Below are 13671 nucleotides of genomic sequence, written 5' to 3'. Positions count from 1 at the left end.
AGCTGGAACAGGCTCTCAGACAGTTCAATGTGAAATTGAAGCCACCAGGTTCTGACAAGCCATCGTGGCTTGAGGAACAGTGATCACTTTGTTGATGTAAAGAGACACTTAAGCATGGAAAGCTGAAAATGGATGGACGGGGATGTAAAAGTGATTCGTAAGAAGTAGATATCTTTAAGTTGCCAAACCTTGGAAAGATGCCCGGTTTATTTAAAACCAGAACGTCTTCAAATGAATATTAATTTTTATTCAAATGGATTATGGAAACTAACTGTGGTTACGTTTTACAGCTGCCTTAACTTACCGTCTCCTATACAATTAAAGTAGAATGTTGCAAAATTACAATAGAATTCAATCACATCACTTTCTGTAAAAACATTCACATTTTTTGAGGCATTCATAGTCATATTTATCCAGTGAGCACCTCCCTGTTCAATTTATATACTTTATCTCAATAGAGTAGAGCTGAAAAGAAAGAATGTTGTGCTTGTGTGTTTGTTTTTAATGTAAGGTTGTTTGGAGGAGGATTGGGTCATGTTATAAGAATGAAAAAGTGCTCATGGTATGTGTCATAAGAAGGTTAATATTATATTTATATTTATGTAAATTGTGAAGTCCCATTTATGAAATTAAAACACATTTGAAAGTCATGAATCTAGTGAGTTTGTCTTCTCCACTTTTACTGCCACAAGGCTTGGTTCGAGCCTCTACTCTCAGCGTACAGACTACTACTTCTTGCTAAGACTTTTCTCTTACTGAATAGTGACTGGATTTTGTGTGTGTTATATATATATATATATATATATATATATATATATATACATATACAGTACAGACCAAAAGTTTGGACACACCTTCTCATTCAAAGAGTTGTCTTTATTTTCATGACTATGAAAATTGTAGATTCACACTGAAATCATCAAAACTATGAATTAACACATGTGGAATTATATACATAACAAAAAAGTGTGAAACAACTGAAAATATGTCATATTCTAGGTTCTTCAAAGTAACCACTTTTTGCTTTGATTACTGCTTTGCACACTCTTGGCATTCTCTTGATGAGCTTCAAGAGGTAGTCACCTGAAATGGTCTTCCAACAGTCTTGAAGGAGTTCCCCGAGAGATGCTTAGCACTTGTTGGCCCTTTTGCCTTCTGTCTGCAGTCCAGCTCACCCCTAAACCATCTCGATTGGGTTCAGGTCCGGTGACTGTGGAGGCCAGGTCATCTGGCGCAGCACCCCATCACTCTCCTTCTTGTCAAATAGCCCTTGATGCCATCAGTGTGACTCTACAATTTTCATAGTCATGAAAATAAAGAAAACTCTTTGAATGAGAAGGTGTGTCTGTACTGTATATATATATGTGTGTGTGTGTGTGTGTGTGTGTGTGTGTGTGTGTGTGTGTGTGTGTGTGTGTGTGTGTATATATATATATACACACACACACACACATAAATCTGCTCTGAATTGCTTGGTTTTCTTCTGAAATGTACAATATTTTGCAAAAATTACTCATCACCTCACTTCGACTTGATGAGGTAAGTCTTGTGGATTGTATGGTTGGTTGTAGCACCTGATGGTTTTATGGTTTGGCTCCGTAATTTAAGGTAAACCCATTATGTTTTGCACATGTAAATATAACATTTTAGTATTAAATACTAAAAAAATTATATATAGTATATATTATTTACAAGTAAACGGCCCAGCGTTCTGTTCCTAACGATAAATTACTAGCCGTTATCAGTTAATGCCCATTTACATGGTAGGCTGAAATTTGAACGGTGACGCGGGGATCAGCTACATCTGAAACATGCGATGACGAGTTCTGGGCGTGAGCTACAGGTAAGAGAGCAGAGGATTACAACATCACTCTTCCGCTGAACGGCTTGATATGCCGTGTCCCGTGCGAAAGTATTTTTACCGTTTGCAGTACACAGCCAAAGTAATTTCGGATAGTGTCAGACAGTAATTTATTTTAGGGGACGTCTTGGATACCTCTCAAACGAGTAAGTTAATCATTTCTATGAATTAAAACACACAAAGCTATCAAGGTGTTACCATTAAATACTATGGACATAGACAGTTTTTTTTTCAAGGACTAGGTTACTGTAGTTTACAGCACCATTTAAGTAGTATTGTATTGGTTTGGTAATCAAAATGTTTTTATATGAGGGTTCCAAACTATTACCAGCAATGAACTGTGGTTTAAAGAAAAAAAATTGGAATTGGGATGTTTTTTTTTTTTTTTTTTTTTTTGTGTAAGCTTTAAAAAGATTCTACAGATATATATAATGGTGTAACTCTCGCTCTCGCTCTATATATATATATATATATATATATATATAGTAAGGGTTAATTTCACCATTATATCTACAAAAAGTCTGTTTTTCACTGCCATAGTTTTATTAGTTATGTATTCACCATTGCTTATTCGAGTTTCTTGGTTAACTTCCCTATATACATTAATTCTTCCCTTTTCAGCTAAATGACAGCATATATTAACATAGAGACACCGTTTCCATGTTTCTTTTTCTGGCTTTTCTTTAAAGGGATGATGCAGCAGTATCTTTGCAAGTGAAACCATGATACCACCGCCACCACCACCACCACCTATTGCCCCACCTCCCCCTCCTCCTCCACCCCCTGGCCCCTTCGGTGGAAGCCCATTTACCAGAGGGCCGACACGGGCCTCTAAAATGCGTAATTTTAATTGGGAGGCCATACCTAAGGACACTGTGCTTGGCAAACATAACATATGGACGGCTGAGAAGAACAGTGAGTTTGAGTTGGACACCAAACGTATGGAAGAGCTGTTCAGCCGCGATGACCAGAAACAGGTCCAGGTCACAAACCGCCGCAGTGTACGCCAGTCCCCGAGCAATGCTTCGGGACCCGAAATGGTGAGTTCAGCTGGAATGTGCCCGAAAAAATTAGTTTTGTACTTGCAACCTTACAGTAAATTGGCGTTTCCAGACTCATTTCATCAAAGAGCTCTGCATATGCTTACATCAAGCTTGTCACTGGGGTCAGGTCAGTGACTGTCCCCAACAGTCTGTAATAGAGACGTAATTGTCACTGTAGTAATGATTACAGAGCAGAAGGGGATATAAGCATCATATATTGTCATGCTGCATGTAGGAGGTGTCATAATTGCTAGTTTTGCATGAACCATTTCTTTATGGTCACTCTTCTTTAACGTAGTGTACTATCAGAGTATTACAATTTAAAGATTCTTCTAACTGATATAACCCTTTACGTCTTTTTTTGTAACCCAGTGGATTTAGGTTGATTTACTGTTGCTAAATTATTATTTTTTTTTATAAAATCCATAAAACAATTTTTGAATGCATAGATTAGATAAAATAATAATAATAATAAATATACAATTTAGGTTACAATTGCATGTTATCATTCTGTCAGTGAACATCTGTTTAAAAACTGGCTTTACTTCTGCCAAAGTCACATAATACGGAACTAATTGGTAACTAATATCAGATAGATAATAGGAAAAGAGAAGTTTAATCGGTCTGATTTCAAATTGGGACTGTAGTGTCCCCCCCCCCCCAAATGCCATGTGATTGTTTTTTCAGAGAGTCTTTTAGAAAGATTTACATTTTTTTTAAATGTTGTAATCATGATTTGTCATGCTATGGCCCACAGCCAGAAAAAAAACATCATAGTAACTAGATTTGATGTAACTTTCTCTTGCAAATAATACTTACAGTCATTCAAAAGACAATGCTGTGTCATTTATAGACGCCACTCGACGATGTTTGTCCTTTGATCTGAACTCTTTTTAAAGGTGGAGTGATTCTTTTCTGGAAGTGTTTACATAAGGTGGACTCCACTAATATTCAATAGCTTTCATTTCAAAAACACTGTGATGTAGAACATCTAATTTTACAACAGTTGAATTACATCATCACAACGTTCCAGTGATAATTCTTAATGTAAGAAATGAATAGGCAGGGTTGTTGTTCATAAATCATCATTAGTTTTTCATAGTCCATAAATGATTAAACACATTAGGGTGGAGTAAATACTTGGTTCAATCTGTTTACATGTTAATGATGTAATATACATAAAAAAAAAAATTAAAAATTAAAATCAGTCTGAAAGCTGTCATTGTCAAACGTTGTCCGTACAGTATATTGTTTTTTTTTCTTGTCAGGTGACCATCCTCAACTCCAAGAAGAACATGAACATTTGTATCTTCCTCAAGCAGTTCAGAAGGTGAGTGTTTCACAAAAGAGTATTTAGAAACGCTCTTCATTTCATCAGCAGATCCTAGGGTGGAAACGCACAGTAGTCATATGATAGATTGCTCACGTCTCTGCAAGCCATATGAATTTATTTCTGACAACATCAGACAGTCAATCTTTCCTGCCAGAGTACAAGCATGAAGATAAGATCTGGTTTGCCTTATTTACATCATCAGCGGTTCCCTTAATCATGCACTGTTTCTCCTCAGACATTTATCAGGTGATTGTGACAGTTTAACTTTGACTCGTTAATAACTACATCAAATGGGGTTTTTTTTTAGAGCTTGTGATACCAGTTTGGTGTGATTGTGTATCTCTAAAAAACAAGATTGGGCTTGTCTAGTCCCGGTATTTTTTTAGTCAGAACAAGTTGAAGTATGACTCAGTGTGGAAGTCCATATGTTGGACACTTCCTCTAAACCGCTCCTACGGATGTGTAATTTTTTTGCAGAACAATGCTGAATATAGAATTGAGGTTTACAATGTTATCAGCCTATTTCGAGATGAAGTGTTTCTGTTCCACTAGCAGTGAAAGTATTGAATGATTTCTTACAAGTTGTTAAGTCATTCCCAACTGCTGCCATTGGTTGGACAAACAGTTAGACCCGCCCCCAAACACATGCTGTGTTGTGCCACTCAAACAAATGGAGCAATGTTAACATGCCATATAACAGCAGTGTTTACCTACTGGAAAATTTACTTTCAAATATCTTTGTCACTGCACATTAAACTGGAATAGGAAAGTGTATATTAAGATAGAAAAATTAAACAATTAAATTAAAATAGTTTTATGATGAATATAAAATTATAAAAATGTTAAAAAAAAAAATTAAAAAGTTAAAAAATTATGACAATGTTTTTTTTTTGTATTTTAAAACAAAATGATAATGTTTTATGCAGCTATTTCATTTGAATTATTGAATCACTGTAATTCCGCCACATCTTTCTTCACCTTTCTCCACAGGTCAGTGAGTGGGATGATTGATGACATTATCAACTGTAAAGGAGAAAGATTTGGTACTGGGAAACTGAAGGAGTTGTGCAAACTACTGCCAGAGGATGGAGAGGTGGATGTAATATATGGATCTAGGGCTTAGTTACACTTGTTGAGCAATTCCAAGGCTTTGATAGTGTGCCAGTGGAATTTGAATAAACATTTCTTCAAAAATGAAGAAGTACTTTCATTTTTGTTTCTACATTTCATCAGGTGCGTCAGCTTCTTGATTTCAAAGGAGACTGTTCAACTCTCTCTGAGGCAGATCGGTTTATGGTACAACTTGTCAAAGTTCCTTGGTAGGTTTATACAGCCCCACAAAGACAAACACACACACTCTTACAAAACTGTACACAGAGCATCTTCGATACAGAGTAATTTGCACAGTAATGTTCATGTTTTCTCTCCATTGCCAGGAATTGATTATCAATAAAAGACATTGGATTTGCAGGTCACTGGAAATTACTCTAAATGTAAGGGAACTTTATGATTGTATTTCTTTGTTTGTTCTTCCTCTAGCTATGAAGAACGGTTGAACTGTTTAGTACTCAAAGAGGAATTCCCACACTTTATAGATGAAGTGAATCACTCTGTTGCAGTCATGACCTCTGCTGGACAAGGTAAGATTTAGATCCCTTTATAAGTCAACCTTCTTCCCTTTTTTGAAGCAGGCCAGTCACACTCTGTTTCCAGTTATTGCTTATTATTTATATATATATATATATATATATATATATATATATATATATATATATATATATATATATATATATATATATATATATATATATATATATATATATATATATATATATATATATATATATATATATATATATATATATATATATATATATATATATATATGAAAAACATTAAAATATGTAAACTAATTATATAATTAATTGCAAATTAATAACAGATCAAATTTGCCTCAGAAATGTCCCTAAAATAAAATTAAAAATTAGCTTTAGAAACGTTTGGCTTTGTTTTTTTTTGTTTTTGTTTTTTATTAATATGGATGTTTATTTTCAGATCTTTCATTAATATAGAAATGTTATTATATTTTGAATGTAATAATTGAAGTATCTGGTCATTTTCCTTTTTTAAATTACAAGTTAAAATGATTTAAATCACCTATAAAGCACTGTCTTACTTAATGTTCATCCTATTTATGTAATGCATGACTTAGTTTATAGGTTTGATTCACCAGAAATATAAAAAAAAAGTAAAAAAAAAAACAAGGTAGTATTTGTTTATTAGTGCAACTACATGCCTGTGACTATGTTTGGTTTGTTTGATTTCACCTAACTCATGTATGAAACGGTTTCCAGAGCTGTTGGAATGTGCTGATCTACATTCAGTCATTCGACTGGTCTTGAAGACAGGGAACTACATGAACTCTGTGAGTATTATCATGCCACTTTTTCTAGCTACGCTTGTTAACAATGAGCAAAGTCAGTCAACCTCAAAACAGCATAGTGGGTGTGTTTACATTGTCATGAGATCCTAATCGTTCTGTCCTCATTTCCACCAGGGAGGGTACGCTGGCAGCGCAGTGGGTTTCCGGATAACATCTCTTCTCAAACTAGCAGATACCAAAGCAAACCAGCCTGGAATGAACCTCATGCACTATGTTGCGCTGGTAGCTATGATGTTAAATATTATACTGTGGTGCCAGAGCCACATGAGACACAGCTTAATTTCCATTTGAATTATTTTCTCATGTGCCTGATACTACAGCAAGCTCAGAAGATCGATGCATCGCTGCTGAGGTTCCCAGAGAAGCTACAGTACATTGGAGATGCAGCAAGGTAGGCCACACATTGCTGTTTGAAAAATATGGCACTTCCTTGTAATTATTTTATGTGATTTATTTAATTGTAGCTGAATATAAACACACACACACACATTATAAAAATCTGGTGATAAACTTTCAACAATAAAAGCAGCATTTTTTGTATGCTTAATATACTATTATAATATTTATTATTATTTTGAACAGCTTTTTTTCAGTTTGCAGTTTTAAGTTTTAGTCATTTTGTGCTTTTGACATTTGTATTATTTATCTTTACAGAGAACTAAAACTAACTTTTAACTGTTAGTTGCCGAAACAACATTTCTAATTTTCATGGAAGTTTAAGTTTTGCATTTAATATTTACATGTATATACATTTTTTTATTTCAGCTTTATTACAATTAAGAAAAACCTATTATCTGTCTTCCATAATACAGGATCCATAAGCAGGAAATCGAAACTGATTTCCAAAAGGAAGTGAGTAAAGTCCAGGTGGCAAAGCAGAATGCTAGTAAACAGCCAGATCTGGAAGAACAGATGAGGGATTTTCTGCAGGTTAGGCCTCAAAGCTTTTAAATTTATCGCTGAATATGAGCATGCAATTTCTTTTTGTCCAAGTCTCTAGATATGACTGTTGATGTGCTGAAACATCAACGTGAATACATTTCCCTGACTGCATGAAATGTTTTTGTTAAATAAGAAGTCAGAAGAGTTTCTACAATCTATCTTTTCTTTGTTCTTTTTTTAGAATGCAGACACCAGGTTAACGGAGACTGAGGCAGCCTTCAAAAACCTTTCTGCCGTGAGTGATTCGGTGTCACAGTTTTTCTGTGAGGATCCCACTCAGTTCAAACTAGAGGAGTGTTGCTCCATTTTCTACTCTTTCTGTGAGAAGTTCAAACGAGCAGTTCAGGTAATTGCACCTTCTAAAGAACGCATTTTTTACACCTAAAGAAAAAAATTAACAGCACTTTTGACAAAAATGTTTGAAATGATGTGCAGATATGACAGTTTAAACCTGGAAAGGTATTAGGATTTTGAAACCATAAAATAAAAAGCAAGTACAATATACAGTACACTACACTAATTTTGGGGTTAGTAAGATTTTAAGAAAGTTATTATTTAGAAATTTTTATTTTTATTCAGCAAGGACGCATTAAATTGATCAAAAGTGACAGTAAAGTTTGTTAAAATTCTTTTTTTTCTTTTTAGTTTTTTCCAAAATACTGAGAAGCACAACATTTGATAGGCTAATAATAATGAGAAATGTTTCTTGATCACCAAATCAGCATATATTTATATATATATATATATATATATATATATATATATATATATATATATATATATATATATTACTATCTTACTCTATTTTAGATCAAATAAATGTAGTCTTGGTGAGCGTAAAAGAGAATTCTTTCAAAAGCTTTGAAAAATCCTACAGACCCCAAACTTTAAAATGAAGTGTAGCTTTTGTATGACACTGCATACAAAAGAATATTTGCGCATATGTGCACCTATAACATCCTTACATTAGGTAATTCTTTCTTTTTTTATTGTTTAGATATTGTCACTTAAAAAAAAAAATCATGTCATGTTTTTAATAATGGCTTCCACAGATGTAATAAGGAATGACCTTATGCCTGTGTCATTTCTCTTCACCATATAGGAGAATCTTCAACGGGAAATGGTAGAAGTGAAGCGCAGACAGCGAGAGCATACTCAGATTGCAGCCAAGCGACGTTCCACCGCCACCTGCTCCTTGCGAGACAAAAACATGGAAGGAGTTGCACTGGAGTCCATCCTACATAGGGCTAGCAGTCGCCAATCCCGCCGTAGAGCCGGCACCGGGTCACCCACGCAGGGGAATCTTACTGAGACCACCAAACAGGAGATCCACCCCGCTGACAACAGAGATATCAAGAGACACAGCTGCATCAAAAGGGCCATGCAATCCCCCTTGATCAAGGAGAGCATTGATAAGGATGAGACACCCATGCCCTCAGAGATAACAATCTCAAACCCGGTTCAGGAAAGTGCCGAAACCTCAATCAATAAACTTGTCTCTGTATTCACAGTGGAGGAGGAGGAAGTTGTGCAGACAGAGAAAGAGGTGCAAAATATAAGAGAGGTGTCACGGAAAGTTTTACAATACCAGTCCAGTCGAAGTAGCATTTCATCCGGTGAGGCCCTGTCACCGATCCTTTCTCCCAGGCAGACGTTCTTCCAGGAAGACAGAAGACTGCTGATCATGACCATAGAAGAAAATACCTCTAAATCCAGCTCTCTGTTGCAGAATGGCCAGATCATCAATCGCCGGCACACAATCGCGCTTCTCGAGGCCAGTTGTGAAAATACCAGCCAAGAGGAACTATTCGTGCCTAGTAATGTAAACCCATCTCCGGCTCCCTCTATAGGTGTTATTGGAAAAGGGAAATCTGTGGATTGCGGTATGATTGCCACACTCCAAAACTCCACAAAGACTGTTAAAGATTCAGACACTAAGCCACTTTATTTTCTAGAGGAATCACAATCTGTTGACTCATCACAATCACAATCAGCCGAGCCAGAGGTGAAGACAGAAGAGAAGTTTAGTACTGGGAAGAGAAATAGCCAAACAATATCATTTAAAAGCACTAAAGAGGGCTTCAGCTTTATGTCTTTATTTAAGCGTTGGCGTGAAAAAGACAAATCAAATTAGCTTGATTTGGACAGTGTGGACCCATGACCTTAAAACAAAAACATGTTTTTTATTTATTCAGTTTAGTTTTCGGCTAGATTTCGTTCCGCGTTGATGGAAAACAAGCTTGGTGCTTTGTCACTGTTTGCTTGTTAAAACAGTGAATGGACATTTATTTCCATGTCTACTATAAAAGGAGGACAAAGAATAATGCACACAGCATCCTAAAAACATAATGATTTCATAAACCTTGTTGAAATCAATTGAAAACTAGACATTTTACATGCAGTGCTCTTTTTTCAACACAAGGGGGCAGTTCAAGACATTTTTTCATGCTGAAACAGCTCCTGTATCTGCAAAAAATTGACCATTTGCAATGCCAAAAATGCCATTATCCTCAGTTTAGATTATAGACCAGGGGTAGGCAAGTTCAGTCCAAGTGAGCCACAGTCCTGCAGAGTTCAGCTCCAACTCTGAGAAAAGCCTGTAGCCTGAAGACACTGATGAGCTTGTTCAGGTGGGTTTGATGAGGGTTAAAGCTGAACTCTGCAGGACTGCGGCTCTCTAGGACCGAACTTGCCTACCCCTGTTATAGACTGAACAATCAATATAGCTGGTAAACCTGGTAGTTATTCACCAATTCACCACATAAACCACAAACTGTCCCAAAATTGTTTTTCTTTGAAAATATGCCCTGAGTACACAATCAGACTTCCCGATGATCAATTTAAAGTTTTATTATTAGTAGTAGTACTACTAGTATTCTACTGACCTGATAACTTAGCTTGTACTACATCATGTTTCTGAAAATTGTCTCTGAATGGTCATTGCAGTCTGAAATTCTCCTTCTTATGACAGATCAGTCCAAAGATCAAAGAAATCGTCTAAATGATGAAATTGGAATTAGAGAGTTTCATGTAATTTGTGGTTTTCAATGCTCTAAAAATTATATAAAGTCTTTTATTTGAGTCATTGCTAATAAAACCCCTGCATTTGATTTTTTTAGTAAGATTTCAGGAAAATATAGAGACCATGTTCGAGTTAGGATTCAATCATACACTAAGATGCTTAGATGCATTTTAACATGGTTTCCTGTGTTTAGGCCAGCTATATTTATCTGTGTGTGTGTGTGTGTGACCACAACAAGAGGCTTGTTGATGCAGTTATACATGGTCGAAAATGTTTTTGCTGAGCTTACTAATAAGAAGCCTTAATAAAGACATTGAGACTTAGTTAGGGAGAATAGATAATGTCACAGGGTCCCCATAGTCTAGGTCTGCATTAGGTGGTCTAATAAGTGTCTTCTCCACAGCCTGAGACTCTGTGGGGGTGGAGTTTTGGGGGAGGGGTGTTTGGCTGATTGTGTGAGTGAATCATCATCAGTCTCAAAGAACTGAGAATAAAGGGTCAAGCGCCGATTGAATGTCACAACATGCTATGGTTATAGTCCAGCTGATCCTGAAAATGGCTCTTTGGAATGTCTAGGACAGGTTTTGGTGGCTTTAAACTGTGTAATACGTGTGATTTCATGCTGTTACAGTACATGTCTAAATGCTGGATGCTGTTTATTGCAGATGCTTGAATTGTTTAGAGATGTATTTAATTTCTTTAAATAATATAAATTGAACAGTTTGTAAATTTAATAACAGAAATGTTGGAATGATAGGTCTTTATTTCAATATAAAACACAAAATTATTAAATTATTATATAAAACAGGATTTTGTTATACTATTTTGTTATGATATTATACTATTAAGAACCAATATTTAATAGTATAATATAAATGCATATCTAAATATGACATTATATAATTTGTTAAATTATTATTGTTATTACTATTATATACAAAAAAATAATCATTACCAGTATTTATTATATTGGTTGGAATTATAATAGAAAATAAATAATATACTCATTTTCATCACACAGTTGCAGTTTGTCAATGTGAATAATAGACAGATTAAATATTTAATTTACTCAGTTATTATTATATTATAAAACAAATGTATTTTACCTTATATTTAATATAGCTAAAGTATAATATAAAAAAAACAGCTGACATTATTATTATTATTATTATTGTTATTATTGTTATTGTTATTTTTTTTTTGGCAGAGCACACCATATAATGCACATGATAAGCACACGTGTAATAATGTTCAGTCTATGTCTTATCGTCTGTTGACGTGGCTCAGGAGACAGTCTGCTTCTGCCATCTGGCTGCCTTAGGCTGGATGCAGTCTCCATAGCAACCACCACCTTCATAATGAAAGCCCAAGACTTCAGTCTTACATCCCCCACCCATCTGTAAACAAAGCCCAACCCTTAGACTGCAGCCTCATAACTCCACCCACACAGCCTTACTTTCACTCATATCATCTACAGCCATATACTCTACAGTTATGTAATGTTGTAATTGTAACGTTTTTTAAAGAAGTCTCTCATGCTGATCAAGGCTGCATTTATTTGATCCAAAAAAAAAAATCTTTAGCAAAATGTTATTACAATATAAAATAATGTTTTCTATTTTAATTTCCTTTAAAATATAATTTATTTCTGTGATGCAAAGCTGAATTTCCATCAGCCATTACTCCAGTATAAAGTGTCACATGGTCCTTAAGAAATCATTCTAATATGCTGATTTATTAGAATTATCAACAGTTGTGCTGCCAAATATTTTTTTTTTTTGGAAACTGTGATACTTTTTTCAGGATTATTTTATGAATAAAAAGTTAAAGAGAACAGCAATTATTCAAAATATTAATATTTTCTAACAATATAACCCTTATCTATTACTTAACAATTTAACACATCCTTGCTGAAGAAAAGTTTTAATAAAATAAAAAATAATAATAATTTATGATTCCAAACTTTTGAACTGTAGTGTATATTGTTAGAAGATATTTATATTTTAAATAAATGCTCTTCTTTTTAACTGTTTATTAATCAAAAAATCCTGAAAATAAATAAATGAAGCAGCACAATAGTTTCCAGCACTGATGATTTCTGAACGATCGTGTGACACTGAAGGCTGGAGTAATGATGCTGAAATTCAGCTTTGCATCATAGGAATAAATTAGATTTGGATGTATATTAAAATAGAAAAATGTTTTTAACATTTTTAACAATTTATTAATCATAATAATATTTAACAATGTAAATTTGTTTCCCTGTATTTTGATCAAATAAATGCAGCCTTGATTAGCATAAGAAACTCCTGTAAAAAAAAAAATAATAATAAATTCCAAACTTTTGACCGGTAGTGTGTGTGTGTGTGTGTGTGTGTGTGTGTGTGTGTGTGTTGTTGCCATAATTGGGTTTAAGAAAGTTTTCCCATCTTGAGACGTCTTTCTAGGGATGTATCCTACGATGTCACTTCCCCTTTGGAATTAATTAGTGTTTTAATATGATTGCAATTCTCTTGCAATATTTATTTTGTTTTCTTTTCCCCTCCGAAATATTTGTAGATAAAGACTGAAATTCAACCAGTCAGAAGATGCAGCTATTCAGGAATCTCTTTTCCTCAATAGCTGTTACAGTACATCACAGTGTCCTTTGGTTCGCGCGGGGACAAACCGCTGTTTTTAAATGACTCTTTCCAGAACGAATCGTTCTGTAATTTATAAAAAAAATTGTAGATTTATAGGCGCATTTTTTTACGAACGGGATGTGTGATTGATACATTGTTTACACATACAAGTGTTTACCGTTGTATTATTCAGAAAGTGAACAAAACAGTTAAAAAAAATCTCCTCAGATTCAAAAGATTCAATTCACTGGAATGAACAAAAAGCCCCACAACCAGTGAATCGCCTCTTTTCAGATTTTTAAATAATTACATATTCCAAAATACTAACTCTTATTGGCTATCGTAGCTCCTCCTATTCCGATGCTAGCCAATGAATGAACATCTTTTGCATTCGCGCACTCCCACA

General features: G+C 34.7%; 2 protein-coding genes across 7 annotated transcripts in view; both read left to right on the top strand.

The window, feature by feature from the left end:
* arfip2a (ADP-ribosylation factor interacting protein 2a) overlaps positions 1-654 on the top strand; it is a 10027-nt gene extending 9373 nt beyond the window's left edge. For all 6 annotated transcript variants that reach the window (XM_059534213.1, XM_059534215.1, XM_059534214.1 and 3 more), the window contains one exon: positions 1-654. This exon is cut by the window's left edge and continues 73 nt beyond it. In XM_059534213.1, coding sequence (XP_059390196.1) covers positions 1-83 — 83 coding nt within the window. In that variant the 3' untranslated portion in view covers positions 84-654.
* Positions 655-1818: 1164 nt separating this feature from the next.
* On the top strand, positions 1819-11421 carry LOC132123537 (FH2 domain-containing protein 1-like). Its single transcript, XM_059534212.1, has 12 exons — positions 1819-2007; positions 2551-2901; positions 4173-4234; positions 5228-5330; positions 5471-5556; positions 5777-5877; positions 6592-6662; positions 6795-6902; positions 7001-7071; positions 7493-7610; positions 7804-7968; positions 8725-11421. The coding sequence occupies exons 2-12, from the start codon at positions 2584-2586 to the stop codon at positions 9754-9756; spliced, it is 2235 nt and encodes a 744-aa protein (XP_059390195.1). The 5' UTR covers positions 1819-2007; positions 2551-2583; the 3' UTR covers positions 9757-11421.
* Positions 11422-13671: the final 2250 nt, after the last annotated feature.

Source organism: Carassius carassius, chromosome 41 (assembly GCF_963082965.1).
Source record: "Carassius carassius chromosome 41, fCarCar2.1, whole genome shotgun sequence".
In the NCBI taxonomy this organism is placed as follows: domain Eukaryota; kingdom Metazoa; phylum Chordata; class Actinopteri; order Cypriniformes; family Cyprinidae; genus Carassius; species Carassius carassius.
The sequence above is the reverse complement of the archived record's forward strand: the minus strand, read 5'-3'. Positions and strand labels throughout refer to the sequence as shown.

Excerpts from the sequence above, each read along its gene's own strand:
- LOC132123537 (XM_059534212.1), top strand. The coding sequence starts at position 2,584 with ATGATACCACCGCCACCACCACCACCACCTATTGCCCCACCTCCCCCT. Across the intron at positions 5,878-6,591 it reads CATGACCTCTGCTGGACAAG|AGCTGTTGGAATGTGCTGAT; the intron begins GTAAGATTTAGA and ends AACGGTTTCCAG. Across the intron at positions 6,903-7,000 it reads TCATGCACTATGTTGCGCTG|CAAGCTCAGAAGATCGATGC; the intron begins GTAGCTATGATG and ends CTGATACTACAG.